The 17,228-nt window shown below is 45.3% G+C and overlaps 1 protein-coding gene across 1 annotated transcript in view; it reads right to left on the bottom strand.

The window, feature by feature from the left end:
- Window positions 1–17,228, bottom strand: part of POLK (DNA polymerase kappa) — a 65,284-nt gene that overhangs the window by 16,616 nt on the left and 31,440 nt on the right. The window contains exons 4-7 of the mRNA XM_065406265.1: window positions 10,982–11,134; window positions 8,022–8,153; window positions 5,145–5,298; window positions 1,536–1,787 (exon numbers count right to left, since the gene is read on the bottom strand). Coding sequence (XP_065262337.1) covers window positions 1,536–1,787; window positions 5,145–5,298; window positions 8,022–8,153; window positions 10,982–11,134 — 691 coding nt within the window. The remainder of the gene's footprint in view (window positions 1–1,535; window positions 1,788–5,144; window positions 5,299–8,021; window positions 8,154–10,981; window positions 11,135–17,228) is intronic.

Below are 17,228 nucleotides of genomic sequence, written 5' to 3' on the forward strand. Positions count from 1 at the left end.
TAGTGAAGACCTGCCCTTAGGGTGTAAAGAGGTGAATAGCAGGTGACAAATAGATTGATTCTTCTCTATAGCCTCGATGATTTAAAGACTGACTGCTGTTTATAGTGATTATAATTTATTCCTGGTGATGCTAGGAACCATTCTGTATATCACTGCTTACTAATAGTCCAATTAGCCTTCTAGATTGTCAGATTATTAAACAGTAATCACTTTTCATTTTCGTTCATCAAATCCCCAGCATTCTTAAGAGGTCCACCCCCCCTTTTCTAAACAGTGAGTCATCCAGAAGAGGATGAAATTTTACAGAAATGAAACTAAAAATGTTGTTGACAGTCAAGCAGTACTGCTTCTGAGTTTTGCAGGGCCCTATATGAAGTAACATGTTGGGTGTCATCCAGCTTTGTTCCATCCTATTACTTTCTCCTCTACCCATGTTTTCACAGGACATTTCCCCTGCCTACTTCCTGCCTGCGCCCCCCCCCGCCCCCCCCCCCCGCCCCCCGTGCTCCAAGCTCCGCAGGCCCTGATAACTCCTTTACACAGATCAGCAAGTCATTGAGGGCTTGTCTACACTGGCAATTTACAGCACTGCAACTTTCTCGCTCAAGGGTGTGAAAAAATGCCCCCCTGAGCACAGCAAGTTTCAGTGCTGTAAAGCACCAGTGTAGACAGTGCACCAGCGCTGTAGACTAGCCCTAAGAGTCCTGAAGAGCAACTATCTGTACGAATGGACTGAATGCAGTTCGGGGATTTGATCTCTGACGCAGCCTAATAGGGGCGATTCAGACAGGCTATCATAGATCGAGTTCCAGCTGGAAGATCAGCTGGGCAAGTACGAGCTGCATAGATCTAAAACTGCCACTGCCTTGAAAAGTAAATACTAACCTGTCTGGTAAACAGTTTATTTTATTTTTAACATGTCAGTGTATTTAGTGCTCAAGAAAGTGATTAAAAACTAGCTTGAGCAAGGCACAGGATGGGCAAGTGTTGAACATGTTTCTCCACACAGCTCTGCTAATGTGCCTTTATCCTAACTAGTAACAACTATAGCATTCCAATGTTAAATCTATCTTTGATCAAAGGCTTACAAAATCAGTAGGGCAAATTAAGATTTAAATGCAGCTGTCCAGAGGTGTAAGACTAATGCCTGAGCCAACTGGGTCACTTTTCCACTTTAGCGGAGGAGTTAAGATTGAAAAGGAAACCAGGAAGAAAAAGGATGATCTGACTGCTATCAATAACCAAAAGTATACAATGCCAGCAATAGCAATTAATTAAAGAAGAAAGATTTCTTGTGGTTAAATAAAGCATAAGACTGGGTTCTATTCTTGACTCTGAGATTTCTTGTGTGATGTGGCCTTGAGCACGTCACAATCTTGGTGCTTCAGTTTACACATCTGTAAATGGGGTATACTTCCTTACATCAAAGAGGAGATGCAAGGCTAATTTTTTAATGCTTGTAATGCACTTTGCGATCACTGGGTGGAAGGCACTACATATATGCAAAATATTATTATTTATGTACATGTGTGTACCTGCACTGGCAGTCAATCCAGTTTTTTGTTCAATCCGAAAGCGAATTTCCTTCACAACTTCTTCAGCTGAAGTTCCAAAGACCACTGAATTTAGCAACAGTTCTTGATCTCTCTGTTCTTCAGTGTACAGGTGGGAATTAGCAACAGGCTGTTCCTCTGTTATAGAAGTATTATCTTCAAACAATATTGGTGAGGATGAGTGTGCATCTTCATTCAACTTTAGTTCATCAGGTGCAGTTACATCTTGTTTACCTACATTATAAACGGGTACACATATGTGTAACTCATCCTTCTTAATAAGCAACATATATTTTGTGAATTGATTCCCCTGCATAGCTCCTGAAAAAAGCTGATTTACCTATTTCACTTTTTTCTGTTTGCAAAGTTCAAGTAATTATGTAGCTGAAATAATTTCAATTACTGGTACATTTTTTTTAAAAGGAAAGGTCATAACCACCTCATTGTATTTGTTTATGCGATTTGAGCTTGGCCCAGGATTAGATTTGGCCAGGAAACTGAATTTCACTTTGGTGGGGGGAAAAATTGAAATTTTGGAAATGTTTTTGTCCCAAATTGAGATAAAAAGATAAAACATTATAATTTTTTTGAGGAAGTGAAATTCTGCAATATTTTCTTTCAGAAACACTAAAACATTCTCTCTGTGGGAATATTCTGGTGTTTCTGAAACAAGAGTGCCTAGAAGCTCTGGCTCTGCTGCAGCCTGCCAGGTGGCCCCCAAGCAGGATACTGAGAATCCCAAGTTGTCTGGTTCCTCTGCAGCTCACCTGGTAGGCTGCAGCAGAATTCAGGCTCCCAGCAGCCAGAGCTTCCCAGCCTCATGGGCAGCTCACCTGGTGAGCTACCAGGGAGCTCACATTCCTAGCGCCAGGCAGGTTGCAGGAAAGCCAGGGAGATTGTGAGCCCAGGTTCCCAAACTCCTTGCCATATGGGCTGCTGAGGAACCTGGAGTCTGGAAGCCTTGGTAACCTGAGCTACTGAGGGGTTGCCACTGAAAGATTTGTCAAAAGACACACATTCATGCAGAACATTTAGCTTTTGATGAATCTGCATTTTCTAATGGAAAAACATTCCATTGAAAATTTCTGACCACTTCTATCCAATATCTTCTAGGTATACCCAACCAGGTGAAGTCCAGCTGCAGTGCAGCTTGCAAACGTACCAAAGCAGGGAAGGTAACAAACTGAACAATATTATAGTACTTAGATAATATGGAAAATATTACCAAGGTTTGCACATATTTACAACAGCTAAGAGATTTGTTGAAAAGAAAACTAATGAGAAAAAAAATGGAAAGAACAAGTGGGAGTAGATGTGTTTGTGAGATCATGTGTAAATTGCACAACATCTTGGGGAACATTCAGGCCCACTGTGTCCTTGAGGGAGAGAGAGAAAAATACTTTTTATGCTGATTATGGCCCATAGCAGGAGCAAAATGGCAATTCCAGATGCACTTGGCCCTTGAGGTTTGGGGAACATGATTGGATGACTACCATAGTGAAAATCAGTGTAAATGGGGTAGGATCTGAGGCTAAAATCAGCAAAGAACAAATTAAGAATTACTTAGACAAGTTCAATATCTTCAAGTTGGCAGAGTCTGATGAAATATATAGTAGATTACATAAGAAACTGAAGAGATCTCTGAGACATAAGCGATTATCTTTTAAAACTCATTGAGGACGGGAGAGATACCTGAGGACTGGAAAATGGCAAATATAGTCCGTATCTATAAAAAGAGGAATAAAGACAACCCAGGGAATTATACATCAGTCAGCTTAACTTTGATACCTGGAAAGATAATGGAGCAAATAATCAATCAATTCGTAAGCATCTAGAAAAAAATAAGGTAATAAGTAACAGTCAACATGAATTTGTCAAAAACAAATCATGTCAAACCAACCTAATATCCTTCTTTGACAAGGTGACAAGCCTTGTGGATAGGGGTGCAGCAGTAAAAGTCATATATATTGACTCTATTAAGGCTTCTGATACCACCTCACATGACCTTCTCATAAAGAAACTAAAGAAATATAGCCCAGATGAACCGACTATAAGTTCATCTTACACTGGCTGGAAAACCGTACTCAGAGAGTAGTTATCAATAGTTCAAAATCAGGCTGGAAAGGCATAGAGTGGGCTCCCGCACTGGGTCCAGTTCTATTCAATATCTTCATAAATGATTTGGATAATGGCATAGAGAGTACACTTATAAAGTTTGCAGATGATACCAAGCTGTGAGGGGTTACAAACATGGGCGCCAGGTTTGTATAATTTTTGGTGGTGCCCAGAACGGATCCAATCAGAGCCATCCCATCCATAGGATGGACTGGGACAACCGCCCCAGGCCCCGCACTTTGGGCGGCCCTGCGCTTCAGGGGGACGCAGGGCCCAGGGTAGCCTGGGGGTTTAGTGAGGGGCCTGGCACTGGCAGCAGCAAGTGACCCGGCCCCAGCCCACCCCACTCTGCTCCCTCCCTATCCCCATTCCATCCCTTCCCCCAAGCCCCCGCCCCACCTCTTTCCGGTGATAAACTGTTATCCATTGAGGACAGGACAAGAAGTAATGGGGTTAAATTGCAGCAATCGAGATTTAGGTTAGACATAGAAAAACTAACTGTAAGAGTAGTTAAGCACTGGAACAAATTACCTAGGAAGGTTGTGGAGTCTCTGTCATTGGAGGTTTTTAAAAACAGGTTAGACAAATACCTTGTCAGAGATGGTTTAGATAATACTTAGTCCTGCCTCAGTGCAGGAGACTGGACTAAATGACCTATTGGGGTCCCTTCCAGTTCTTCATTTTTATGATTCTCGGGGTCTGACTCTACACGCCTTCAACATACAGAACCACAATTGACTTCAATGAGAATTACATGTCCTGAGGGTTTGCAAATGGTATTAAAAAAAAAAAAAAAAAAAAAGAAGCCTGTTCATTTAAGCAAAAACGGTGTTATTTTGAAGACAGACGTGCCTAAGTGCATACTTGCCAATATGTGACATGTTTATAATGCCTATTTTGTTACATCTCTGTTCTGATAGAAGATGGGCCAGTGTTTTTCAGTAGAATTGAAAGGTGTATTCTTGTTTATCTCCTCAATGGCCTTCTTGATAGTTTTGAAATGTGAGGGATTAAAATGATGCTGTTTGTCTGTGCATAAAGTCAATAACTGGCACAAGACTTTGCCTACAAAACTTTTTAATATCCCCAATGGTGGATCCCTCTGTGGGAAATTCTGCCTTTCCACATTCCAATAGCAAGAATTGATGTAATCATGTTTTAATCATTCTTTATTTTTGAAGAGTTCATTTCTTATGTATTTTTATTCTTGTAATGCACTTTAATGGAGCTCAGGTGCATTGCCTTTGTAACACGATTTCTGACACTTCTAAAGTGAAGTTAGGGCTTACATACCATGGCGCTGATTGCAGTTTGCTATAAAATACCTATTCAAAGAGTCAAGATCCTCTCTAATAGGGAAGAGATTTGTTTACATTTAATAACTGATTACTCTACAGAGCCATACATCATAATTTTCATATATAATAATTTCCAATTTACTATGCTAATATCTATAATATTTAGTAATTTGGTTACCATTTTTTGCAATGTTTTCTCTTTTGATGAAGTAACTTCTTTTATCTTCGGGCCAGTTCTGTCTTTCCTCTAAGTACTCCGTTATGTTCAAGTAGGCTTCATCTAGGCCAATGGGCATAAAACTAGGATCATATTCAGCCAGTATTTCTCTAACCTTGATAAACACGTAAAGAAAGTTTAAAGTTGTGCTGCAATAGCAAAACATGTTGGTGTGTATTAAAATGAAGTTGATACTTTTGCAATAACATGCATACTTTGCACATCCATTTTGATCAGAGAATCAGTACCATTACTCTAAGTATTTATGAAATAAATAATGTATTGATATGGCAAATTTATAAAACTTCTGTTTCTCATTTAAAAGCAGCAATAAGTCAGTATTACACACCAAAACAAAGATCAGGCTCTCTGAGCAATGTGCATTTTACTGAAGAGGTAGCTGAGAGATATATGTTTAAGTGGCTATACACTCTCACATCATTAGGTTCCCATGACACTGTGGTAACCATGTGAAAAAAGTTCAAGAGGCTTGTAAGTTTATCAGAAACTTGGGATGCGTATGTGGTCTGATTCAGTTTTTCATGCTGTGCTGTGATTTGCATTCATATCTGAAGGATATAACATTTAATTCAATGTACGGAAAACTGGTTGCCTAAGAGAAGAAAGCTTTAACCATAGGAAAAATAAATTGATGTAGCTGACAGCTTGAGGATATTTTAGTGTAGTTGTTGAGGACAATGGGCAATGCTTAGTGCTAGTTATAGCCCTACCAATAATCATACAGCTCATTTAGTTAATTTACATACTGCAATTCTTTTGATAAAATACAGAAAAGTTGTGTGGTTTCTTACACCTAAGTAGTTATAATTCATTGCTCTGACCACACTAACATGTAAAATAAGCCGCTTCTTACACAAGTGGTGTGTAAAAGTACAACTTTTTCAATCTGATAGTGACATTTCTTTGTATTAAAGAAATTTACTTAATGGACCTTAAAACCCATTTATGTCTATCAGATCTTCATCTCCCCAAACCACTCACAGTGGTCATCTCTTGTTTAAATATTCTTTTGAGGGTCTTATGATATGCAAATCTTAGAGTAAATGCTCAAAATAAAATTCTGACACCTATTTTTGTAGTTTTAAATGCTTCATTTTCACTATAAAATACTTGAGAACTTTTAGTAAAATTTTGTGATTTAAATCTTCAAGGACAGTCATGGGTTCTTCCTCTTCTTGAAAGTGACTAAAACATAGCCTTCCCAACAAGTTTTGATTGCTAATGTGAAATCAGTTTGCTATTTTCAATCCAGGTCTGAGTAAAAATGGTATAAATATAATGAGAACAACCACAACAAATGAGAGGAAATGGAAATTTTCAGGAAGGGGCCAAGGCCTAAGGACCTAATCCTGCATCACTGAAGTCAATGGAAGATTTGCCATTGACTTCAGTGGATATAATATCAGGCCCTAAATGGGTCTGGAGACTGACCCATACTATTACCACTAGAGTGATCCCTCCACATCAGATTTCAGGCTCTGGACTGGCACTCAGGAGATCTAGATTAAGTTCCTGGCTCTGCCACTGAGACCATGGGCAAGCTAATTAATCTTGCTGTGCCTCAGTTCTTCATCTGTAAAATGGGAACAACGCTGCCTCCTTCCTCCTACTCTTTGGAATCATTGGAAGGTGCAACAATTTGTATATGGGGAAGTCTGGCCTCATTTTATCAAATGCTCCCTTAATGGAAATAATATCTGAAGCGCCAATAATAAAAGGAACATAAAAATATATACAAATCTTCAACTATTTTACCCTTATCCACAAGACAAACTGTAATACAAGACTACATCCATATCGTGAGGTCCTAATTACATCATAAACAAGTCTGATTCGTTCTCAAAACCACATATTTATATAATATACATTCTATTCATAAAATGGAACTGAAGAACATCAAATGGAATTAACATCAGTGTTTAGTTTACCAGTAATCTTGTAAAGTGAAAAAACCCCACTATTTTTTGTAGATCTTGGGTCAAATTCATCCCTGTTGTAACTCAGCTGAAATTAATGGATTTACACCAACAATTAATTTGCCTCAACAGCTACAGAATATATTTAATCTTTCTTCATACAAAGTTATATGTATTCTAAATATTTCTATGGATGTTAATTCAAACTGATCTTTTGCAACTCTCTCATGTGAAGCTTTAAGAATATAATCTAAACCAATTTATTTAAATCTTAAGAGAACACAAAGTATTTAAATATATACAGTTATTCATCATAATGTATTAATTACATGCATAGGTTTTTTTTTCCTTAATGGAAAGGAATGTACCATACTTTTCTAGGGACAAGAAACACTAATCACCTTTCCTCCTTCCTTAATTTTTTCCACTTTACTCCTCAGTCCATTCATTCTCTGGAAACAAATGTAGAGGTCTTTTGAGCTCATTAATGCTCTTTGATTCAATAGCTCTCCCAGGTAATTAGTTTTCCATATGGTTATTATGGTATGAAGAAATTCTCTTTGCTCTTCCTATTTACTCCTAGTTTCCTAATTATTAGATTATGTGCTATGGTTTTGAATTTACCAATATAACAACATCATCTGTTCATTACATAATTTTGAAAACCTCTATTATCTTAAGTCTATATGGAACCAGATTATGGATGAATTTGTCCCTACTGCCACAGAATGTTAATTTAAATGCTGTATTTAATTTACATTCAAAGCCATGACCTTTAATTTAACCTTTAAATTAACTTTTTTTAATCTTATATACAAGTTTTGATTTACTGTTGTCTTAAAATCTAAAACAAAAGTATGTACTGCTATTGGTTTGAGAGATGTTCTCGTTGATTACTTACCTCTTTACTCACTTCTTCATACTTTTTGAAGTTTAATGGCACTATAGTAAGATGTGGGCATAGTTTCTTAGCAATAAATCCAGGCATGGCTGCACGTACCCCAAATCTCCTAGCATGATAATTTGAAGTGGACTTAGCAGGGAAAAAATAGATATAGAGTTAAATAACCATATCCTACAGCATACTTGTGAGTTTTAATACATGCAGCAATTTTAAAGACTGAAGTAAAAAGATATAGAGACAATGCTCTTGTCACAGAACATCTATCAAACTGCAGTAACCAGTTCCATTCTAGATTCAGTATGTTATGTTCCATAGCTTGTAATTTATTTGCATTATGAGAACTACATGATTTTAGGGACTGGTAACTGGACAGTTTTCATCTCTAGTTTGCGGGTTCATATTAAGTCAATTTGTTAATTGATAAACTTATTTAACTGAAGTGTTTTCAGTTTTTGCAGATCTGCTTAGAGAGGCACTAACCGGCATTTGTTAGAAATGTTAGCAAAGTGCACAGTATTGAGTAGGCCATAGACACTGTTCCCATTTGCCCCCAAAAGGTGGTCTCTCTAGAAGAGGGGTGAGTCACACTGGCTGAACAGCTTGTGGAAGCTTGTATGGCTGTTGTCTATGCCATTCTTGTTCCAGGGATAAAGGACATCAGTCTCCTGGCAATCCAGTACCTTTCACATGCCCTTTAAACTATACTCCTCTTTCTTGCTTTGGAGGCTAATTCCAATATTAATAACAAAAAAATTGAAATTAAAGACTTGCTTGTATATCTGGTCATCCAAGACAATATTAATTTTAAAAGTTAATAAAATTCCAGTGTGCTTGATTTTTTATTAACTGAAGGCCTCCACCTTTAGTATACTCTGAGGAGCAGTAGGGCTCACTGAAATATGGGAAACAGACTGAGACATGACATGCTGTGAGGTTACGTGGGGGAGACATATCTGGAGATTGAATTATTTCCCAGGACTAGTTTCAGAGGAAGAAATAAACAAACTAAAAAAAGGTTAAGTTACTACCACTTCTGCTCTATTCAGAGCCTATAGGTTTAATCTTGCAAGGTGCTGAGCACCCTCAACTTTATTAGAGCAGAAAAAATAAAAATGCCACCAAAAAATCTGTTAAAATGGATAATATCTCTAAAGTAATGATAATTCTACACGTTTTTCGTTTCTATAGCATACTATATACAATGGATCAAATTCTAGGTTGATTTATTCCCCATGCAACTCCACTGACTGAATTTGATGTAAACCAGCACAAATCTTGGCCCAATACGTGCCAATCAAACTAATCATAATCCACATCAGCATCATTTTTAGAATCAGACAAAAATCCACCGGTATATAAATAAATTCTAAAGGCTTTCTTGGATGCTTTAATGTAATTTTCATTTCACGCTTAAATCGATGGGAATCTGCCAATAATGAGGTTGCCAGGTGTCCTGTTTCCGACCGGAATGCCCAGTCAAAAAGGGACCTTGGCAGCTCCGGTCAGCACTGCTGACCAGGCCGTTAAAAGTACAGTTGGCGCGGGGCTGGCAGGCTCCCTACGAGTCTCCGAGCAGCTCCCTGAAGTGGCAATATGTCCATCCTGCTCCTAGCTTAGGGCCGGCCATGGGGGCTCTGCGCACTGACCCCGCCCTAAGCACTGGCTCCGCAGCTCCCATTGGCCAGGAACCACAGCAAATGGGAGCAGCAGGGGTGGCGCCTGCAGACAGGGGGAGCGTGCTGAGATCCCTGGCCGTCCCTGTGCCTAGGAGCCAGAGGGACATGCCGGCTGCTTCCCGGGAGTTGCCAGAAGTAAACACTGCCCGGAGCCTGCACCCCAACCCACTGCCCCAGCCCTGAGCCCCCTCCTACACCCAAACTCTCTCCCGGAGCCCACACCACCTCCTGCACCTCAACCCCCTTGCCCCAGCCCTGGGCCCCCTTCCCCAGCCCTGGGCCCCCTCCCGCACCCAAGCTCCCTCCCGGAGCCCGCACCACCTTCTGCACCCCAACCCCCTTGCCCCAGCCCTTAGCCCCCTCCCGCACCCAAACTCCCTCTGGGAGCCCGCACCCCCCCTTTATCCCAACCCCCAGCCCGGAGCCCTCTCCCGCACCTGAACCTCTCATTTCTGGCCCCACCCCAGAGTCTGCACCCCAGCCCACAGCCCATATCCCCTCCTCCACTCCAAGCCCCTCATCCTCAGCCCCACCCCAGAGCCCTCACCACCTTCTGCACCCCAACTCCCTGCCCCAGCCCGGTGAAAATGAGCTAGTGAGCGAGGGAGGGGGGAGAGCGAGCGAGAGAGGGAGGTTGGATGGAGTGAGCGGGGGACGGGGCCTCAGAGAAGGGGCGTGACAAGGGTGTTTGGTTTTCTGCCATTAGAAAGGTGGCAACCCTAGCTAATAATGAACAGTTGAGGAAAAAAAGATTTCAAAATGCAGGTCTCATTTTATATATTTAAAATAATTTGAATCTAAGTAGTTTAAGTGCTCAGGATCTGTCTCAATTAGTATATCCTTTCATATTTTAATCAATAACAAATCAATACATTTGATTTCACGTAGGAGCTAAACATTAGATTGGTATGAGGCCTTCTAATTTTGCCAACCAAAGTGTGCTCCACAGAGCTCTACAATCAAGCCTAAGGTGGCTCTAAATATCAAAATAAAGATACAGCACAAAGAGAGTACAGGCCCCAACATGCAATTCTCCACCTTTAATTGAATGGCCAGGCCAAGAGTTTATATGCTTAATAGAAAACTTTTTCCTTTCTGTTACCTCTTCATAACTTAAAATTTTGCAAACTACCTGGTTCTTTGAAATGTAAAATCCAAATTTACACAGTAAGAAAACAAACATTTTCGCCATCTGTGTTATTATTGTATGCATTTCTAATGTTCCTGTCACCGAATCTTTATGTAATTTGGTCTTTGTATCAGTTTGACATTTGACCGTACCAGCATACTCATCGATCCCACTGCTATGGGTTTTTCCTTCAGCTCTGGGTTGTCTCTCATTTCTACTGCTGCATAAAAGGCATCCATGTCAATGTGTACAATAGTACAGCTGAGATCACGGCTCTGTTCTAGCTCCAGCGCAAGTTTGTCAGCCTGTACAAAAGTGTATAAAATGTACACAAACACAGAAATTACAAAAATATATTAGATTGGCCAAGGTGCCACAGGCCAAACAATCATAAAAGAAAACCCTTGTCACATACTAAGAGGAGAAAAAATGGTTACTCACCTCCTCGTAACTGTTGTTCTTCGAGATGTGTTGCTCATATCCATTCTAGTTAGGTGTGCGCATGCCACGTGCACAGTCGTCGGAAAGATTTCCCTTAGCAGTACCCATTGGGTCGGCTGTGGAGCCCGCTGGAGTGGCACCTCTATGGCGCTCAATATATGACCCTGCTGACCCAGTGCCTCCTCAGTTCCTTCTTGCCGGTTACTCCGACAGAGGGGAAGGCGAGTGGGTCTGGAATGGATATGAGCAACACATCTCAAAGAACAATAGTTGCGAGAAAGTGAATAACGGTTTTTTCTTCTTCGAGTGCTTGCTCATATCGATTCTAGTTAGGCGACTCCAAGCCCTACCTCGGAGGTGGGGTCGGAGTTATGGAACGACAGACTGGAGCACTGCTCTGCCGAAGGCTACATCGTCTCTAGCATGCTGGGTTATAGCGTAGTGAACGGCAAATGTGTGCACCGATGACCATGTCGCCGCCCTGCAGATTTCTTGGATTGGCACCTGGGCCAGGAACGCTGTTGATGAGGCCTGCGCCCTCGTGGAATGGGCCATGAGAGCCGGGGGTGGAACATTGGCCAATTCGTAGCAGGTGCAGATGCGGGAGGTAATTCACAATGAGATCCTCTGCAACAAGACCAGGAGACCTTTCATATGGTCTGCTACGGGCCGGTTCTGTTCAACATCTTTATTAATGATCTGGATGATGGGATTAAATTGCACCCTCAGCAAGTTCGCCTATGACACTAAACTGGGGGGAGAGGTAGATACGCTGGAGGGTAGGGATAGGGTCCAGAGTGACCTAGACAAATTGGAGGATTGGGACAAAAAAAATCTAATGAGGTTCAACAAGGACAATTGCAGAGTCCTACACTTAGGAAGGAAGAATCCCATGCACTGCTACAGGCTGGGGACCGACTGGCTAAGCGGCAGTTCTGCAGAAAAGGACCTGGGGATTACAGTGAACGAGAAGCTGGATATGAATCAGCAGTGTGCCTTTGTTGCCAAGAAGGCCAGCGGCATATTGGGCTGTATTAGTAGGAGTATTGCAAGCAGATCGAGGGAAGTGATTATTCCCCTCTATTCGACACTGGTGAGGCCATACCTGGAGTATTGCGTCCAGTTTTGGTCCCCCCACTACAGAAGGGATGTGGACAAATTGGAGAGAGTCCAGCGGAGGGCAAATAAAATGATTAGGGGGCTGGAGCACATGACTTACGAGGAGAGGCTGAGGGAACTGGTGTTATTTAGTCTGCAGAAGAGAAGAGTGAGGGGGGATTAGATAGCAGCCTTCAACTACCTGAAGGGGGGTTCCATAGAGGATGGAGCTAGGCTGTTCTCAGTGATGGCAGATGACAGAACAAGAAGCAATGGTCTCAAGTTGCAGTGGGGGAGGTCTAGGTTGGATATTAGGAAAAACTATTTCACTAGGAGGGTGGTGAAGCACTGGAATGGGTTACCTATAGAGGTGGTGGAATCTCCATCCTAGAGGTTTTTAAGGCCTGGCTTGTCAAAGCCTTGGCTGGGATGATTTAGTTGGTGTTGGTTCTGCTTTGAGCAGGGGGTTGGACTAGATGACCTCCAGAGGTCTCTTCCAACCCTAATCTTCTATGATTCTACCACAGAGGTGGGCAAACTTTTTGGCCCAAGGGCCACATCTGGGTGGGGAAATTGCATGCAGGGCCATGAATGTAGGGCTGGGGCAGGGGGTTGGGGTGTGGCAGGGAGTGCGGGGTGTGGGAGGGGGTGTGGTGTGCAGGAAGGGGCTCGGGGCAAGGGGTTAGGGCAGAGGGGTGTGGGGTATACGAGGGGGCTCAGGGAAGGGGGTTGGGGTGTAGGATGGGGTGCACAATGTGGGAGGGGGCTCAGGGCAGTGGTGCAGGGAGGGGTGCGGAGTGCGGGAAGAGGTTCAGGGCAGGGGGTTGGGGTGCAGGAGGGGTGCAAGGTGCAGCAGGGGGCTCAGGGCAAGGGTTGGGGTGCAGGCGGGGTGCGGCGGGGGTTGGGGTGCAGGAGGGGTGAGGACTCCGGCCCAGCGCCACTTACCTTGAGTGGCTCCGGGGTGGCAGCGGCATGCACCGGGGCCAGGGCAGGCTCCCTGCCTGCCTGCCCTGTCCATGGCCCCGCGCCACTCCAGGAAGCAGCTGGCACCATGTCCCTGCGGCCCCTGGAGGAGTGGGGGCAGAGGGCTGAGCGCGCTGCCCTTGCCTGGGGGTACCTCCCCCAAAGCTCCCATTGGCCTTGGTTCCCCATTCCGGGCCAATGGGAGCTTCGGGGGACGTACCCACAGGCAAGAGCAGCGTGCAGAGCCCTCTGCCCCCTCCCCACTCCCCCAGGGGCCGCAGGGACATGGTGCTGGCCGCTTCCTAGAGCGGAGCGGGGCCCACGGCGCCATGGGGGGTGGCAATCCCGCGGGCCGGATCCAAAGCCCTGAGGGGCCGGATCCAGCCCGCGGGACGTAGTTTGCCCACCCCTGTTCTACCACCATGAATAATTGGTTCGACTTCCGGAATGGCCTTGAGCGGTCCATATAAAAGGCGAGCGCCTATCGAATGTCCAGAGAGTGTAGGTGTTGCTCTTGGCTGTTTGCATGGGGTTTAGGGTAAAACACAGGCAGGAAAATGTCCTGGTTAGAGTGAAATTGGGACACCACCTTTGGAAGGAAAGATGGATGAGGCCTGAGCTGCACCTTACCCTTAAAGAAAACGGCGTATGGAGGGTCAGAAGTGAGGGCCTTGAGCTCCGAAACCCTCCTTGCCGAAGTAATGGCAACCAGAAAAACAACCTTCCATGATAGATACAGAAGTGAGCAAGTTGCCAACGGTTCAAACAGGGGCCCCATCAGTTGAGGTCCCATGCAGGGATCAGTTGGATACAGATGCTCCAGGCCCTTGAGGAAGCGGCCTACCATGGGGTTGGTGAAGACAGAGCGCCCAGCTGTTCCCGGGTGGAATGCAGAGATGGCTGCCAGGATACACCTGCACCTTGATGGACGAAGCAGCCAGACCTTGGCTGCTTGAGCTTCAGCAGGTCCAGGAGGACAGGAATGGGGGCCTGCAACAGTGGAGAACGGCCCTGGGAGCATCAGATCACAAACCACTTCCATTTTGCCCGATAGGTGGCCCTACTGGAGGGTTTCCTGCTACCAAGCAGAATTTCCCTGACCACCTCCTAGCACAGGAGCTCCATGGGGGTTAGCCATGAAGCTTCCAGGCCGTGAGGTGGAGAGACTGGAGGTCTGGGTGACAAAGGCAACCGTGATCTTGGCTAATCAGGTCCGGGATCAGTGGCAGCGTGATCAGGGTGTCTACCGAGAGGTCCAGGAGCGTGGTGCACCAGTGTTGTCATGGCCACGCTGGAACCACCAGGATGACTGCCGCCTTGTCCCTGTGGACTTTGAGTAGGACCTTGTGCACGAGAGGAAGCAGTGGGAACACATACATGAGATGATCTGACCCTGGAGGAGGAAGGTGTCCAAAGGGAGCCCTGGCTGTGGTTCCGGAAGAGGCAGAACCTCGGGCACTTCCTGTTGCTCCGAGTGACAAAGAGATTGATATGGGGGGTTCCCCACCTCTGGAAGATGGTGAGAATGACATCCGGCCAGATGGACTACTTGTGGTTGCGGAACGATCTGCTGAGGTAGTCCGCCAGCTCGTTCTGTGATCTTGAGAGATATGTCGCCTCCAAGTGGATAGAGTGGGCTATGCAGAACTCCGACAGCTGGAGGGCTTCCCGACAGAGAGGAGAGGAATAGGCCCCACCCTGCTTGTTTATGTAAAACATAACAGTTGTGTTGTCCGTCAAGACTCACACACACTGACACATCAAGCAGGCCTGGAAGGTTTGGCACGCTAGCCGAACTGCTCTGAACTCCTTGATGTTGATGTGGAGTGAGAGCTCGTCTTGAGACCAGAGGCCCTGAGTCTGAAGGTCCCCCAAGTGTGCTCCCCACCCCAGTGCCGAAGCATCTGTTACCAGGGACAGGGAGGGCTGAGGAAGGGGAATCCTTTGCACACGTCTGGTTGGGTGAGCCACCAGCGCAGGGACTAGAGGATGTGACCTGGAAGAGTCACCACCGAGTCCAGACTGTCGCATCCCGGGCGGAATGCTGACTTGAGCCAAATCTAGAGAGATCTGAGACACATCCTGGAATCCTGTACCATGTACATACAAGATGCCAGGTGACCAAGTAGTCTCAGGCAGGCCCTTGCTGTGGTGGTAGGGTACCGTCTGAGACCTTGTATGAAGTCCGAGAGCATTAGAAAATGGGCCTCTGGCAGGAATGCTCTGGCACGACCCGAGTCCAGTATTGCCCCAATAAACTCTACCCTTTGAGTTGGTATAAGGGTCGACTTGCTCTTGTTGAGAAGAAGGCCCAACCTGTTGAACATGGACCTCATGATGCGTATCTGCGCTTCTACCTGGTCCCTGGAGTGCCCCCGGAGCAGCCAGTCGTTGAGATATGGATACACCTGCACCGGTCTCCGCCGAAGGAAGGCGGCAACGACCAACATGCACTTGGTGAACACCTGAGGGGTTGTGGACAGGCCGAAGGGAAGAACCTTAAACTGGACGTGGTTGCGATTGACCACAAACCTGAGGTATCATCTGTGAGCAGGACGTATGGATATATGAAAATACACGTCCTTGAGATTGAGGGCGGCATACCAATCTCCCGGATCCAGAGAAGGAATTATGGAGTTCAGGGAGACCATGCAGAACTTCAGATTCACCATGAATCTGTTGAGGCCTGCAGGTCTAGAATGGGTCTGAGACCCCCTTTGGCTTTGGGGATTATGAAGTATTGGGAATAGAATCCCTTGTCCCTTACCTCCTGAGGAACCTCCTCCACTGCCCCTGCGGCGAGGAGTGCCTGCACCTCCTGGATAAGGAGTTGCTCGTGAGAAGGGTGTCTGAAGAGGGATGGGGAAGCTGGATGGGAGGGAAGGGAGGAGCAGAATTGGAGAGAATATCCCACTTCTACCGTGCGAAGAACCCAGCGGTCCGATGTTATTTGGGACCAAGCACAGTGGAAGTGGGACAGATGATTCAAGAAACAAGGGGAAGGATCTGGCGTTGTGGCGGGTGGACCGTCCTTGGGCACACCTTCAAAATGCCTGCTTTGAGCCCGATGATGGCTTAGTCGGGCCATGGCCCTGCCCGGGCGGAGGATGGGAAGGCTTGTGCCTGCCATTTCTGCCCCTCCTTCTAGAGAAATCCTGCCTCAGCTGAGGAGGAGAAGGGCGTTGTTGCGGCCTGAAGTGTTTGTGTTGGGTTGCCGGTATGTGCATACCCAACAACTTCATCGTAGCCCAGGAGTCTTTTAGGCTGTGCAGCCTGGAGTCTGTTTGCTCCGCGAACAGGCCTGCCCCATCGAACGGCAGGTCCTGCAGAGTTTGCTGCACTTCCGGGGGTAAGCCAGATGCCTGTAGCCATGAACTCCTCCTCATGGCTATCCCTGAGGAAAGGGTGCAGGCGGCAAAGTCCACAGTGTCAAGGGAGGCCTGCAAAGAGGTCCGTTCTACTGCTTTGCCCTCCTCAACAATAGCCCCAAACTCCTCCCTGGACTCCAAGGGAAACAATTCCCTAAGTTTCAGCATGGAGTTCCAGGAATTGAGCCTATATCTGCTCAGGATTGCCTGCTGATTAGCAATCCTGAGCTGTAAGCCCCCTATGGAATAGACCTTCCTGATGAAAAGGTTGAGTCTTTTAGAGTCCTTGGATTTGGAGTGAGATCTTGCTGCCCCTGCCTCTCGTGTTCATTCACCGTCGACACCACCAGGGAGCAGGGCTGTGGGTGGGTATACAAATACTCGTACCCTTTAGAGGGGTTGAAGTATCTCCTTTCTACACCCTTGGCTGTCGGGGGAATGGAGGCCGGGGTCTGCCACAAGATCTTCAAGTTGACCTGGATGGCCTTGATAAGTGGCAGGGCTACTCTAGATGGACTTTCAGGGGCCA

Source organism: Emys orbicularis, chromosome 6 (genome assembly GCF_028017835.1).
Source record: "Emys orbicularis isolate rEmyOrb1 chromosome 6, rEmyOrb1.hap1, whole genome shotgun sequence".
NCBI lineage: Eukaryota > Metazoa > Chordata > Testudines > Emydidae > Emys > Emys orbicularis.